At 38.4% G+C, this 14,564-nt stretch overlaps 1 protein-coding gene across 1 annotated transcript in view; it reads right to left on the bottom strand.

Moving 5' to 3' along the window:
• Positions 1-14,517, bottom strand: part of LOC111047799 (guanine nucleotide-binding protein subunit beta-5a) — a 32,921-nt gene extending 18,404 nt beyond the window's left edge. The window contains exons 1-4 of the mRNA XM_022333645.2: positions 14,085-14,517; positions 13,816-13,952; positions 12,565-12,683; positions 621-747 (exon numbers count right to left, since the gene is read on the bottom strand). Coding sequence (XP_022189337.1) covers positions 621-747; positions 12,565-12,683; positions 13,816-13,952; positions 14,085-14,196 — 495 coding nt within the window. The 5' untranslated portion in view covers positions 14,197-14,517. The remainder of the gene's footprint in view (positions 1-620; positions 748-12,564; positions 12,684-13,815; positions 13,953-14,084) is intronic.
• Positions 14,518-14,564: the final 47 nt, after the last annotated feature.

Genomic DNA, 14,564 nt, shown 5'->3' with positions numbered 1-14,564 from the left:
CTTCCGGTTCCCTGCCTGTACATTTATTTTTGGGCGAGTATGGCACTGAAATGGAGAAGTGGCTGGATGACTGGTGCAGACATTCACTCTCACAACACACGCAACAGGGAGACCGTGAGACTGGATTCCCACAGAACCTCGTTTTTTTATGCAAACCCATAGCATATGGCCAAAAGAGTGTATAATGGTATTACAATTGAAATTCGTGAACTGGATTCTGAAATGGTCTTCAAGAGAAAATTAAAATTGTGGTTAAGTGATAAATGTTTTTATGGCATTGGTAATGTTTTGAATCAGTGATTACAATTTTGTGGTTAAGAAAAAACTCAGAATTTCAGTCAATTTCATGGTCTGTAAGTTTTTAAGTATTGAAGACTTTTGAGTCCACTGTTTTTAGCTTATTCGACTTCAATTCCATCTGTGATATCAACTTCTTTTTTCAATTGTTTAGACTATATTGCATGTATATTGTGGTGACATTTACGTAATGTATTTATGATGTGATGTTTATGCCTTGTGTTAATATTGTATTGTATACGAGGCATAACATGAAAAATAAGTATTGAATTGAAAAACAACCACTAAGAGGCAATGGTATTCTATTTCTGCGATGAACTCACCTGCTGGTCGGAATTTGGGAATGTGCAGCAAGATGTGTAGCTGGTATGGGTTCCGACAGTTTTCTTCTTAGTTGAAACATCCTCTTCCAAGCTGAGTGAGTAAACAGTGACCTTATTGTCCAATCCTCTGAAAAAAGAAGATTCCATTGTGAAAGCTATCAATTAGAAGCAAAGCAAGCAAAAATATTTCATCACTTGGAAAATTTATGAAGAAGTATTATAAGTTTATAGGTAGAGAAGTATATGAAAATTAAGAATCAAAGTACCCTTTCAACATTTGTTCTTTATTTGTACAAAATTCGAACTTTCAAGACATTTTGAAAGTGTGAGGATACATTTCGACTTGAAATTTTTATGTACGTACAAGTACAGTATCCCTAGACAGGACAGTGAACATGAAGAAGTATTTAAATAATAAGAGTACAATAGATGAACTTTTATAATAACAACAATAAAATTTTCTGTGATGACGAGTAGGTTGCTAGCAGATACAATAGTAGTTCTGTGAACAGTAGACCTCACGAAGTATTCTCATCCACAAGAACCTCATGTCACTTGTTTTAAATGTTAACAAACTCAGTTCACGTTTGAATTTGTATTCCATATGATATAATTCATCCAGTTCCGTGATAATCTTTCTATCTGATGAAAATTAATTTTTACAATCAAAAATGTTATAATTTCTCCAGCATTATTTAGTTCATTTGTTTATTTTTAATCACCTATTGATTTAATGTGCAAAATGTTTTTGGAAGGTGAGAATATTGATACTAATGGGCACGCATAATAATACCATGACTGCAAAACAAAATATTTAAACCAAAGATCGTAAAGCGGCGATTAGACCAAAGTTATTAACAAAATGTTAATAACTCAATCCTTATAGATTATAATAGATTGAACATAATTTATCATACACATGATGAAGATGTGTGTTTGTCAACTTCCATTTAATGTAATAGAATCTATAAGGATTAAGTTATTAACATTATGTTAAGGGGAGTCGGAAGGCCCTATACCACCAATGGTAAATTGGCCAACTTCAATGTACCTTTTTGAGATTTCCACTAGAGATAGACTCACATTTTTTAATGAAAGAATGCATCTTTATCTTCAATCTGATGGAAGGAATTAACTCTAGAATAATTTTTTCTCTGAATATTTTTTTTTAGAAAAATTGCATGCGATTCCTGAAAAACTATAATATTTTCCATATAGGCTAAATTTTCCTTTTTTGAGACTTCTGTTGAAGATATAGCTTTGAAATTTTGCAGACGTGTACAATAGGCATTATTCTAAAAAGTGATAGAGGCGATTTATCATATTTTCAATATTGACAGAGATATTGATAATAAATACATTGAAATAACTTTTTTCTAAAAAATATGTATTTAGAGAAAAAATGATTTTAGAGTAAATTTCTTTCATCAGATTGAAGATAAAGATACATTCTTTCATTAAGAAAAAAATTGTCAATCTATCTCCAGTCTATCTCAAAAAGGTACATTGAAGTTGGCCAATTTAACATTGGTGGTATAGGCCCTTCCCACTCCCCCTAATAACTTTGGTTTAAACCCAGCTTAAAGATGCATACCTCTTTAAGGTCTTTCATTGAAACTATAGATATTACACAAATACAGTAATAGACTGGCTTCATCACACATCTGTGAAATCACTTGTCAGCTGATTTATGATGAATAATAATTCTATAGTCTGATTTTTACTTTCCTTGCCCAATTACCATAGGTAAGGAAAGTATTGCTTTCCGAAAAAAAATTAAGGAACCACAATTTCTATACGTTTCAAGGTCCCCTGAGTCCAAAAAAGTGGTTTTTGGGTATTGGTCTGTATGTGTGTGTGTGTGTGTGTGTGGTGTGTGTGTGTGTGTGTGTGTGTGTGTGTGTGTGTGTGTGTGTGTGTGTGTGTATGTGCGTCTGTGTACACGATATCTCATCTCCCAATTAACGGAATGACTTGAAATTTGGAACTCAAGGTCCTTACACTATAAGGATCCGACACGAACATTTTCGATCAAATGCAATTCAAGATGGCGGCTAAAATGGCGAAAATGTTGTCAAAACAGGATTTTTAGCGATTTTCTCGAAAACGGCTCCAACGATTTTGATCAAATTCATACCTAGAAAAGTCATTGATAAGCTCTATCAACTGCCACAAGTCTCATATCTGTAAAAATTTCAGGAGCACTGCACCATCTATGCAAAGTTTGATTTTGGATTCTCAATTATCAGCCTTCATATACAATTCAAACGAAAAATTTCAAGTGGAAAAGATTGAGCATGAAAATCTCTGCAATTAATGTCCAGTAACATTTCCACCTAAAATTGAAAATAAGCTTGAAATCCGAGAAAATGTGATTATTAAATTGCAAACTGTTGGCAACTGTTGGTTCTATTAAATCATTCACTACGAAGAGATAGCAGACCTCGTGTGTTTCCAGCGTTATTGACCTATCACCAGCAGTCTCATATCTTTGAGTAGTAGACTTGTGATGCGCGAGTACACTAGCGTCAGGTGATCAATTTTCATAACGGCAAGGACAGTTGTGTGAGTGCATCACAACAGATTTTTACTCTAATATTGGCGTATGAAGGAGGCTACTTTTCCCTTTTATATTATCATTGAAATGCAAAATTTCCAAAAACCTTGTATATACGTCGACGCGCAATTTAAAAAGGATCATACCTGTCAAATTTCATAAACATCTATTACCGCGTTTCGCCGTAAATGCGCAACATATAAATATTTAAAAATTAAGAGAAATGCCAAACCGTCGACTTGAATCTTAGACCTCACTTCGCTCGGTCAAATATACCAGTATACTTCTATCTATATTAAAATCACAAGCTAGACACTATCATACTCTACTTCTCTACAAAGATACTGAAGAGTGAGCAAGATGGAATGCAATGTAATACAATACGATACATACTGATGCAGGCTAGCAATCAGGCCACCCATACATGGGTACTAATCTTGTGAGCACGGTTGTCAAGGTGATACTATGAACATCTGATTGCCGAATATACAATTTGTACCGTGGGAGGAGATTCTTATACACTCTCTGTAATTTATTTTCGTCAGTGAAACCTCCTCGACGCCTCATGAGTGTCAGTACATCTTCAAGAAATTCGTCAAACGATTCTCCTTCCCTTTGCTTCCTTGCCTGAATTAGATTCTCAAGGTCCTCCTCATAGGTAAGTGGGTAGTAGCGTGATCTGAAATCTGTCACAAAATTGTCCCATGATTTCCACTGGTCACGACGATTACGCATCCATAGAGTAGCTTTACCAACTAGTAATTCAGGTAGCGCGACTAGTAGTTGGTTGCCAGTGAGCCCATAGGCTTGTTGTAGCTCGTCTAGCCTTTCTAAGAAGCTGGGAGCATCTGATTGGCCGTCGAATGACAGTCTCCAGCTTCTTACTTTGTCACGTAATTCAGGTAGCGCGACTAGTAGTTGGTTGCCAGTGAGCCCATAGGCTTGTTGTAGCTCGTCTAGCCTTTCTAAGAAGCTGGGAGCATCTGATTGGCCGTCGAATGACAGTCTCCAGCTTCTTACTTTGTCACATACCGCCCCTGGGTCCATGAGGGGGTTTGTGTGAATGTTGGTTCCAACTTCAGCATGAGTACCTTTTGCTGGGTGTCCAGATTCCTCACTGCTTCCGCTCACTATTCCGGGTCTTGGGCTGGGATAACGCACAGCCATCTTCTTATGTTGTTCTACTAACAACCTTCTCAACTCAGCAAGTGTTCCAGATGACACTATGCCCCAATCTTGTAGAAGATTGAATGCTTCATCCTTTTTCAATCTATAGATCCAGGAGACTCTGGGGTCGGCTATCACCTCGGGGTTTTCGTCCTCAACCGACTGATCCTCTGTCAGCTCCTGGTGTTGAGCATCTAAATCAGCCTCGCCCTGTTCACTCATGATTCTTACTTCGTTGCCTCGTGCCCCAAGTGCGGGCGCCAATCTATCACGTACACCCTGAGTACCTTCAGAGGTAGGTGATTGATACCCAGGTGTTGCTCCTGGACGACTTAGCTCAGTCGTAATGTGGGCGGGGAAAGGAGGCAAGTTGAAGTTCCTCTTCTTTCTTCTTTGTGCCTCAGCTGGCGTAGACAGCACCTCCTGGTGCTTCTGACGGCGTGAAGGTCGCTCTCTTCTCTGATGACACCACTTCGATGTAATTTTGTATTGGCCTTATGGCCTCGGTTCCGCTCCAGTATAGTAGGAAGAGGAAGGACAGACAGGAGGGACGGCAGCCAACGGGCCGCTGTGCCCGGAGAGGATAGACGGATAGGGACGGCAGCCACGGGTCGCTGACCTGGGAGGATGGAAGGATAGGGACGGCAGCCATCGGGGCGCTGTGCCCTGGGAGGATGGAAGGATAGGGACGGCAGCCAACGGGCCGCTGTGCCCTGGGGGAATGGAAGGTTAGGGACGGCAGCCGACGGGCCGCTGTGCCCTGGGGGAATGGAAGGTTAGGGACGGCAGCCGACGGGCCGCTGTGCCCTGGGAGAATGGAAGGTTAGGGACGGCAGCCAACGGGCCGCTGTGCCCTGGGGAGATGGAAGGTTAGGGACGCAGCCAACGGGCCGCTGTGCCCTGGGAGGATGGGAGGTTAGGGACGGCAGCCAACGGGCCGCTGTGCCCTGGGAGGATGGAAGGTTAGGGACGGCAGCCAACGGGCCGCTGTGCCCTGGGAGGATGGAAGGTTAGGGACGGCAGCCAACGGACCGCTGTGACCTGGGAGGATGGAAGGTTAGGGACGGCAGCCAACGGGCCGCTGTGCCCTGGGAGGATGGAAGGTTAGGGACGGCAGCCAACGGGCCGCTGTGCCCTGGGAGGGTGAGAGGATAGGGACGGCAGCCAACGGGCCGCTGTGCCCTGGGAGGATGGAAGGCTAGGGACGGCAGCCAACGTGCCGCTGTGCCCTGGGAGGGTGAGAGGATAGGGACGGCAGCCAACGGGCCGCTGTGCCCAGGGGGGATGGAAGTTTAGGGACGTACGGTAGCCAACGGGCCGCTGTACAAGGACAGGAGGTCAGGGACGTACGGCAGCCAACGGGCCGCTGTACAGAAGAGGAAGGTTGGGAGCGGAATGCTGTGGTCTGGGGCTCGTCCGGCGTTTATATACTCTCCCAAAGTAGAGGGGATGGAGTTTCGCCGCCGCCAGAGGCGGTAAGAATCGTCTCGATGCGCGGAAGATGGTGCGCCATCGGTACCCTCCTTACCTCCGCGGTCAGCTAGCTTGCCGATAGCCAAGCGTCTTTCAATAATATTAATTATTATTTAGCAATATTTTTCCGTCACAATTTTACTTTGTGACAGTGCACAGGTAGCTGCCTAGGTTACAACATGCATTAGGGTATGCATAAGTGACAAAATCAGGTACAAGTGAGGGTATCACTAGCTTGAATGGGACTCCTCAGTTCTCAGCTTGTAGCTGAGAGGGAGCACAGCTGTCCGCAACTGCAGAAGCATGGCTGTCTGGCGGGAGGAAGCGTAACTTGTTTGGAACTGCAGACATGGAGTCTGGCAGGGAAGAAGCATGGCTGTCCGGAACTGCAGTATCATGGCTATCTGGCAGGAAGGATATGTGTCTGTCCTGAAGCATGACTGAGCAGAGTATTGTTCGATTTAGAGATTTGAGACATCATTGGTGGGGACGCGATGGTTCCCACAAGGTTGAGGATCAAATGCTGCTGTATCTAATTGTTTAAGTTTCATAACAACTAGAGATAGTTTTCGCAAGAACGCTTTGGTATATGAGGCTAATAGCATGATCAATGTTAGAAATATTGCACAGAAAAAACAGCCAGTTAAAGAAGTGTCAACGGTTCAATCTCCTTATAAAATCAAGTTGCATCATTATGCTGACAGTCAAGGAAGAAATGTTAGAAAGGAGTTTATAAAGAAATTTAAGTACGATATCACTTCTTTCGTCAAATCAGGTGCCAAGTTTACCGACGTCCTGCCAGAAAAAATTACAGAATTTGATCGAAACGACTTTTTGGTGATCCAAGCTGGTTCTAATGATGTTAGTAAAAATGAAGCGAAAAACATTCTTGTTGCTCTACGAAGGAATCTGGCGGCTCTCTACAGAACCAATGTTATTGTATTTTCGATTCCGCGCCGTTATGACTTGGTGAAGTGGTCCTATGTGAACGAGTTGATAACAGAAACTAATAGAGCAATGAGGAAGATTTGTCAACTTTTCTCAAATTGTAATTTCATAGACATAAGCAACATAGGTGAAAGATTCCATACATCGCATGGCATGCACCTGAATGGATATGGTAAAAAGTATGTATGTGATAAAATTATTAAAGTATGTGTGTGACAACCCATATTACAAACTCTGAAGTATCTCCGCCAATTCCGCTTCATGGTTCTTTTTTAGTATAGATGACCGGACTGAATGGAACTGCCCGGACAGAATTGATTTGCATAATGAAATTTTAGGTGAAAGTAGCACTCATAAGAAAGTATGTTTTCTGAATCTACAGGGTATGTCTGGAAAATTGAACATTCTTACGCAAATGGCAGACCAGCAAAATTTCAGCGTTATGTGTTTTAGTGAGCACTGGCAGTGGAGTGATGCGCTGAAGTATGAGATAATTGAAGGCTACGCTCTAGCATCTAGCTATTGCAGGAAAACTCATGTAAGAGGAGGCGTGGCTGTTTACCTGAAACAAGACCTAGCATATGAGGAGATTGAGTTGGATTGGTTATGTGAGGAGCGGATATTTGAAGCAGCCGCAGTTGACCTTAAAGAATTGAGAGTGATTGTAGTGAGCTGGTACAGATCACCGTCGGGGGACCCGGTCATTTTTTTACAAAAGTTAGAACAGCTCCTATTCTATCTTTTTAAACCAAAAAGGGATATATTTATTGGTGGAGACTTTAATGCGCATTTTGACGTGACAACTGATCAAGCCTGTGTGAAAAAATTTAAAAACCTGTAGACAGAATTCAATATGCACTACATTAACAGCTTGCCAACACGTGATAGTGCATGTTTAGATAATGTCATCACAACAATGGATCAACAGCACTATGATATGGAAATACTTGATTTTGATTTCTCTGATCACTCTGGAATTACTGTTACATTTGAGACAAAGTTGAGAAGAAGAAAAGAACCTGTTTTTAAAAGTTTAAGAAGAGATTTGTCTATGGAGAGAATTAGAGTGTTGGAACGGCGATTGTTGTTGGTGAATTGGATGCAGATGCTGGAAGGGGAAGAAGATGCTCAATTGACATTCAATAAATTTTTTGAAGCCTTTTACAGAATATTCGATGAAATATGTCCGAAGAGGCCTTTGAGATTAAACGCTGAGAAGAGAAATGTAGCTAAGTCAGGCTGGTATACACCGAAACTGGCGGAATTGAAAGACAAAATGATGACTTTCCGCTCCATTTTTCTTATAAGACGTAGCGATGATGCGCAACTGGCTTATAAAAGGAGTAAACAGATCTATAAACGGGAAATAAATAGAGCGAAGCTCTGTTTTAATGCCAACTGTATCGAAGAGTCGGGTAACAAATCAAAAGCTGCGTGGACTCTGGTGAACAAAGTGAGGAGTGGAGGATCAAAACGCACAAATATTGAGATTTCACCAGATGTTTTCAGCACGTATTACACATCATCCGTCCAGGAAGCAAAAGATGGCATCGAGCAGCCACAGGTTACTGCAAGAGATTTCATGGAGCATCCACCGTCCACACATGAAGAATTCAAATGGACACAAGTGTCATGTGCTGATGTTTATAAGATTGTCATGGATATGAAAAACTCAAGAAGCAGGGACATTTTCGATTTATCCAACCACGTTTTGAAATGTGTAATCCAGTCTATTATTGTTCCATTGACTCACTGTATAAATTTGTGTCTACAACAAGGAGTTTTTCCAACAAAACTCAAAATTTCGAGACTTGTACCTTTGTTTAAAAAAATGGAGACAGACTTACACCAAAAAATTATAGGCCTATCTCCATAGTTCCAATTTTCGGAAAAATTTTAGAGCATGTTGTGAAGCTTCAGATATGTACCTACTTCGATAGTTATAATCTTATAAGTGACTCCCAATTTGGTTATAGGGTGGGTAAAAGCACAACAGGGGCAGTTCTTACAATTATCGATCAAATAATAGAAGCATTCGAGAATAAATGCCTTGCTCAGATGACTGCCTGTGACTTGAGCAAAGCTTTCGATTGTGTCGATCACTCAATACTCCTTCACAAGTTGAGTCACTTTGGAGTACGTGGTTTGTGTCTTGATTTTTTTAGGTCATATCTGGAGAATAGATCACAAATAGTTGATGTCAATGGAAAACTATCTGCCATTTCTTATCTTAAATTTGGAGTACCACAAGGTTCTGTTCTGGGACCACTGTTGTTCCTTGTAATGATAAATGATCTACCCAAGTGTTTAACATCTTCTAAAACCATAATGTATGCTGATGACACTTCTTTCCTAACTATTGACAGAGATTTCCAAAATCTCAACAGAGTTGCTAATCAAACAATAGACAAGGCTAATTCATGGTTCAAAGCAAATGGTTTCCTCCTCAATGAATCCAAGACGCAAAATGCAATATTCACATTGAATAATAGACATGAATTGTCAAACCATTTTGTAAAAAAAATCAAATTATTAGGAGTACAAATAGATTACCATCTGACTTGGAGTGATCATATTGATTTACTGTGCAGCAAGTTATCAAAGTCTATATATTTGTTGAAGACTCTAAAATATCATGTTCCATTCAACTATGTTTTAAATGTGTATTATGCTTTGTTTCATTCCCACTTGAGTTACAGTGTTATTCTGTGGGGAAATTGTTCACGGGTGTCTGAAGTTTTGGTTCTGCAAAAAAAAGCGATAAGAATAGTAACTAACTCAAATGTGAGAGCTCACTGCAAACCGCTATTTGTCAAAACTAGAGTCATGACTGTCATTTGTTTGTATATATATATACGTTGCTTTTGTATATAAAATTGAAGGAAAGAAACCTTGATTGTAATATTAATGTGCACAATCATAATACGAGGAGCTATAGAAATGTACATATTCCTCAAGTAAGGCTATCAAGGACTTTGAGAAGCCATTTGAATGTGGGAATAAGACTTTTTAATCATTTGCCATCATATGTCAGAGATCTACCTTATCCTAGTTTCAGAAAGGCAATAAACAAATTCCTAAGTGACAACCCATTTTATAGTTTGACTGAATTTTATGAAAACTCCTTCAATTAATGTTTGTCTTATAAAATACTGTATATTATAGGACCTACTAGTATGTGTATAAGATTATATTTCCTATTTATGAGTTACCTAGATGGTATAAATTTGTATTGAGTGGGTCTCCACCCAAATTATTAAGGTAATGTTTTTTTTAAAATTCTCTGACATTGTCTAATGCAATTTTGTAATTGTTCTTTGACAAATAAATTATTATTATTATTATTATTATATTGGAGATCCGAAGAATCCAAAATATTTGTTATTTGCAACAACTGAATTTGGCAATTTAAAAAAATGTTTGCACAAAATTAGAAATAGCAAGGGAAGGCCCGTACTACATTGTAAAGAGGAAAATTGTGTACAGGATTAAGAGAACTGAAGGGAGAGCCAAACCAAAGGTTGTACACATTAATCGTCTAGCACCTTATCAAGGAAGTCTGGATGTTGGAGATCAACATACCTAAGGGGGGGGGTATAGTGATGTAGGCTAGCCCTACATGCATACTAATCATGTGAGCACGATTGTCAAGGTAATTATTTTGGCAACGAACTGCTTATAAAAAGATAGAGTTAGAGTTTTATGATGAACGTTCCAAATTGATGTAGTATTTTATTTTTATCTTTGTTCACGAATGTAAACTTTAAATGAATAAAGTGTTATGTACAAAAGCACATTTACAACAATACATTGGGGGCTTATTTATTAACAATTTTCTAAACGAAGCACGCAGGTTTGAATAGCAACCAAAAAGATTCTATAACTAGGATAATTGTTTTGATTTGTTCACAAGGGTCTCCTCGACAACTAGTCTTCTGGCTATTTGATCACAGACGTCAGTGAATATCCTGGCAAAATATACCATTGCCGTCAACTAGTCTCCCCGACAGTAAATCCCCTACTAGAACGAAGAAGCCTAGTTGTCGGCGACAACTAAGCTTCCCACACGCTCACGACAACAACTAGTCTCCCCAACAGTAAATCCCCTGCTGGATAGTCCTATGAGGGGTCTGGTTGTCGTGATCGTACCCGACAACTAAGCTCCCCGACAGCTAATACCCTACATGGAAGGCCCCTATAGTTGTTCCCTATTGAACATTGAAACCAGATTGAAGCGGGCGGGGAAGTAGTACAATCACAGATACTGTTGGACACATTCTATGAATTCGATTATTAGAAGAAAAGCTTGTTGAAGTTGTCAATTCTATCACTGCAAACATAGAATTCAAAATAAACTATTTCTCTTTCCGAATTCAACTGACTTGGAAATGTTCCTTTTTGAATTGGCAAGCAGTTTCAGAATGAGTTTGTATGTCTCGCATCATCAAGCAAAACTCTGATCTACTGTTTAGTTTTCAACTTATGGCATTCAAAACTTCAGATTGAAACTTTATACTCTTATATTTTCATTTTTCCATGTAATGTGAATTATAGGAGTAATTCTACATTGATTTGTCACTGTTCACTTTGAATAACTATTTATTAATTTGTAACTATAGGCTACTCTTTTGATTAATTATGATTGATCAAAGTTGATCTTGATTTTCAAGTTCTTGATTTTCTAATATAGTATATTTTCTAATATGAAATGTAAGTTGTTTGTAGTTGTTTTGAAATGTGGCTCTTGGATAAGAACATAAAAATATGAACCAATGCCTAAGCTGAACCTCATTATGAAGTTTGAACTAGGCTATAGGTTCTTGAAAAATGTTATATAACTCTTGAAAAATCGATGAATGACTCGGAAAACCAGGCGGGATTTCAGGAAATCCATAGAGTAAGTGCATTAAATATGTATGTCAGTTTACTAGCGAAAACTCCGGCACTCAGAGCGTGCGAGGAGCTTGGTAGTCGGCTTCGGTGACAACAACCAAACTCCTTGCACGCTAGCGTCAACTAGTCTCCCCGACAGTAAATCCCCTACTGGTTCAGAGGGGACTAGTTGTCGGGACCGTAGACGACAACTAAGCTCCTCGGACGCTGACGACAACCAAGCACCTCTCTCAGGAGCTCAGTTGACGCCGTCAGTAAATCCTCTCGGATGTGGTTTTAAAAAATAGCTTTACTGTCGGGGAGACTAGTTGGCGCGTTCCCGATCACAAATGTGTGTTTCACTAAGAACGTCTTACGTAATTATTTTCAACTAGCAGGTAACCCGTCCTCCGCAACGGTTCATTTTAAAACTTGACGTAATAAAATCTTGAAGAATTGAAAATAGGCCTATAACCATCCTCGGTGGATTAAGAATCCATATGCAAAAATTCAAGTTAATTAGTCCAGTAGTTCAACGTGATGATGCGGCAAACATAATTTTCCTATACCGTACGTGTATAAACCAGTTCTTTCCTTTATTATAGTATAGATGAACTCGGCCTTGAAACTTTAAATTTATCCCACATCTTCTCCTCATTATGTCATCTAGCCTCGATCATTATCTCATTCAATATTATTGAACTAGAAAGAAGTAGCATTATTTTTCAACAGGTACATGTACTTCACTCGTCTCAAAATTTAAATAAACTCTTACTTAATTGGGTAGTTTAGAAAAATATATTTAATCTCTTCTCCACTCACTATAAAATATTGCTTTGAAACACGTTAAAAGTTCATGGGAACATTGAAAAAACATGACAATTGCACAACTTTAATTGGAAGGAGACTTGATATTTTTCGACTCACCCACAAGCGACTAAATTGCCAGAAGGGGCATAAGCACATGCCATCACCCAAGTAGTGGGCATAGTAACTGCATGCTCTTTATTAGTGGTGAACGCATCCCAGATTATCATTTTGCCGTCCTGAAATTTGCAACCATACCACCACCATTAACAATATAACTATACTATACTATAGTTTGTGTAAAATAAGTTGAGCCTTTGCCCTCCAACCGAAGAAATTACAGGGTTGCCAAATCGTGTAAAATTGCAACTTTCTCAAATTTCCAATTCAACGTCAGTATTGGATGTAGAATATCATCCCCGATATCCTAGTATTACTAGAAAAGCTTCAGGGTTGAATGATTAAAAGGAAATTAAACTTTTTTGATAAAATTGGAAACATCGCGAAGATTTGTTTTTTTTTTAATATCACTTCTCTCAGAATCATTGGGCGTCGTAATGCATAATAATTTTATATCAAATTAACGGGGAAAATGTCTCTTACACCATGTAGTTATTGACCCCCCATCCACGAAAATACAAAATGATTCTATGATTTCTTAGCTTATATGGTTTTTACTTCACAATAATTTAAGTCATTTTAACTACAGAACTTCGTTGAATGAAGGTAACTCAAGGTAGAGGAAGTGAAAATGGATTTCACAAACTTAATTAAAGAATTAATTCCTCCGGGTTCAATAACCAGCTAACACTGTTAATTTATTAACCATGCAAGTAATATTTTACACTGCCTAACTGGAAATCCTAGTCCTTGGTAAGTCTTCAAGACGGCCTATCAAGCTAGTAAATATTACATTAATCGAATACATGCATTAGAATGTGTAGTCTTTTCCTCCACAAACAATCAAAATTTTTTAAAATAAATTTACTAACATAAGATTGACAAACCTATTAATTTTTCATTTTATATAATTTTGATACTCTTAGTCTTACTATGAATTAAAATGAGGTCAACGATTTACTAATATAATACGCTTTTGCTTCACATAATATGTACAGATATACAAATGTTCTGAAAGCTATTCCAGTAAATATGTAGGTCTTTCAAGCTTATAGAAATTTGAAAACAATACAGGAGCAAATTACTAAAATATCATGAGGCAAGAGTAAGCTAATTTGATTTGGTTAATATAAGAAATAACGGCTAATCTGTATGTCCAGTATTAGTTAAGCTGTAAATAGGCCTACTTGAAATTTTAAAAGAAAAATGGATTTGAAAAAAATGTAATATTAACTTTGGTATAAGGCCCACCTGAGAGCTGGAAACAATGTGTCTCTTGTCTGGAGACCAATCTGAACATAGAACTTTAGCTTGATGACCCTTCAAAACTCTGCGAGGTTTTATGTTCAAATAGTTGATAACTTCCAGTCTTTCAGCCACTGTGGATACTAATAGAAAAAAGTCAGGTTAATATGCTATTTACTTGATAAGCAATTAGTTTCAAACATTCTTGTTATCAATTATAGCAAATAAAAACCTAAATACAAGAAATTTACTTAAAAATAAAAAAGCTTACTTACAGGTAACATCGTTCAATTTCTGGCGTTCATCTTCCAACTTAGCTTTGAGTGTATCAGCCTCTCTACTCAAAGCTTCAACAGATTCAACTTTAATGCTACCATCCTGAGCCATCTCAAAGTTGTGATAATTTAAATTTCAAACCAAAAAAATTTCATTGAGAGGAATAAGCTTTAATCTTTGAAAACAGTAAAAAGCTCTCCACTATAACAACAATCTGTAATTTGAATATTGCTATTTATTGTGATAAGAATCCAACCTAACCACAAATTCTCTGATATTGATAATTCACTGGTGACTAAATCGACTTTTCTTTCAGTAATCAATTTCTTTGCTGCTCTATTCAAGTAAAATCATGTCAAAATATAAAAATTGAATATTACATAAAAATATGTTGACACTTTTATCTTATTATAATTCTTAATTCAGCGATTCCCACGGAAGTAGCAGAAATGAAAAATTTTAGAATCACTGCTACCTGT

This window comes from Nilaparvata lugens, chromosome 2 (assembly GCF_014356525.2).
Source record: "Nilaparvata lugens isolate BPH chromosome 2, ASM1435652v1, whole genome shotgun sequence".
Lineage (NCBI taxonomy): Eukaryota > Metazoa > Arthropoda > Insecta > Hemiptera > Delphacidae > Nilaparvata > Nilaparvata lugens.
The sequence above is the reverse complement of the archived record's forward strand: the minus strand, read 5'-3'. Positions and strand labels throughout refer to the sequence as shown.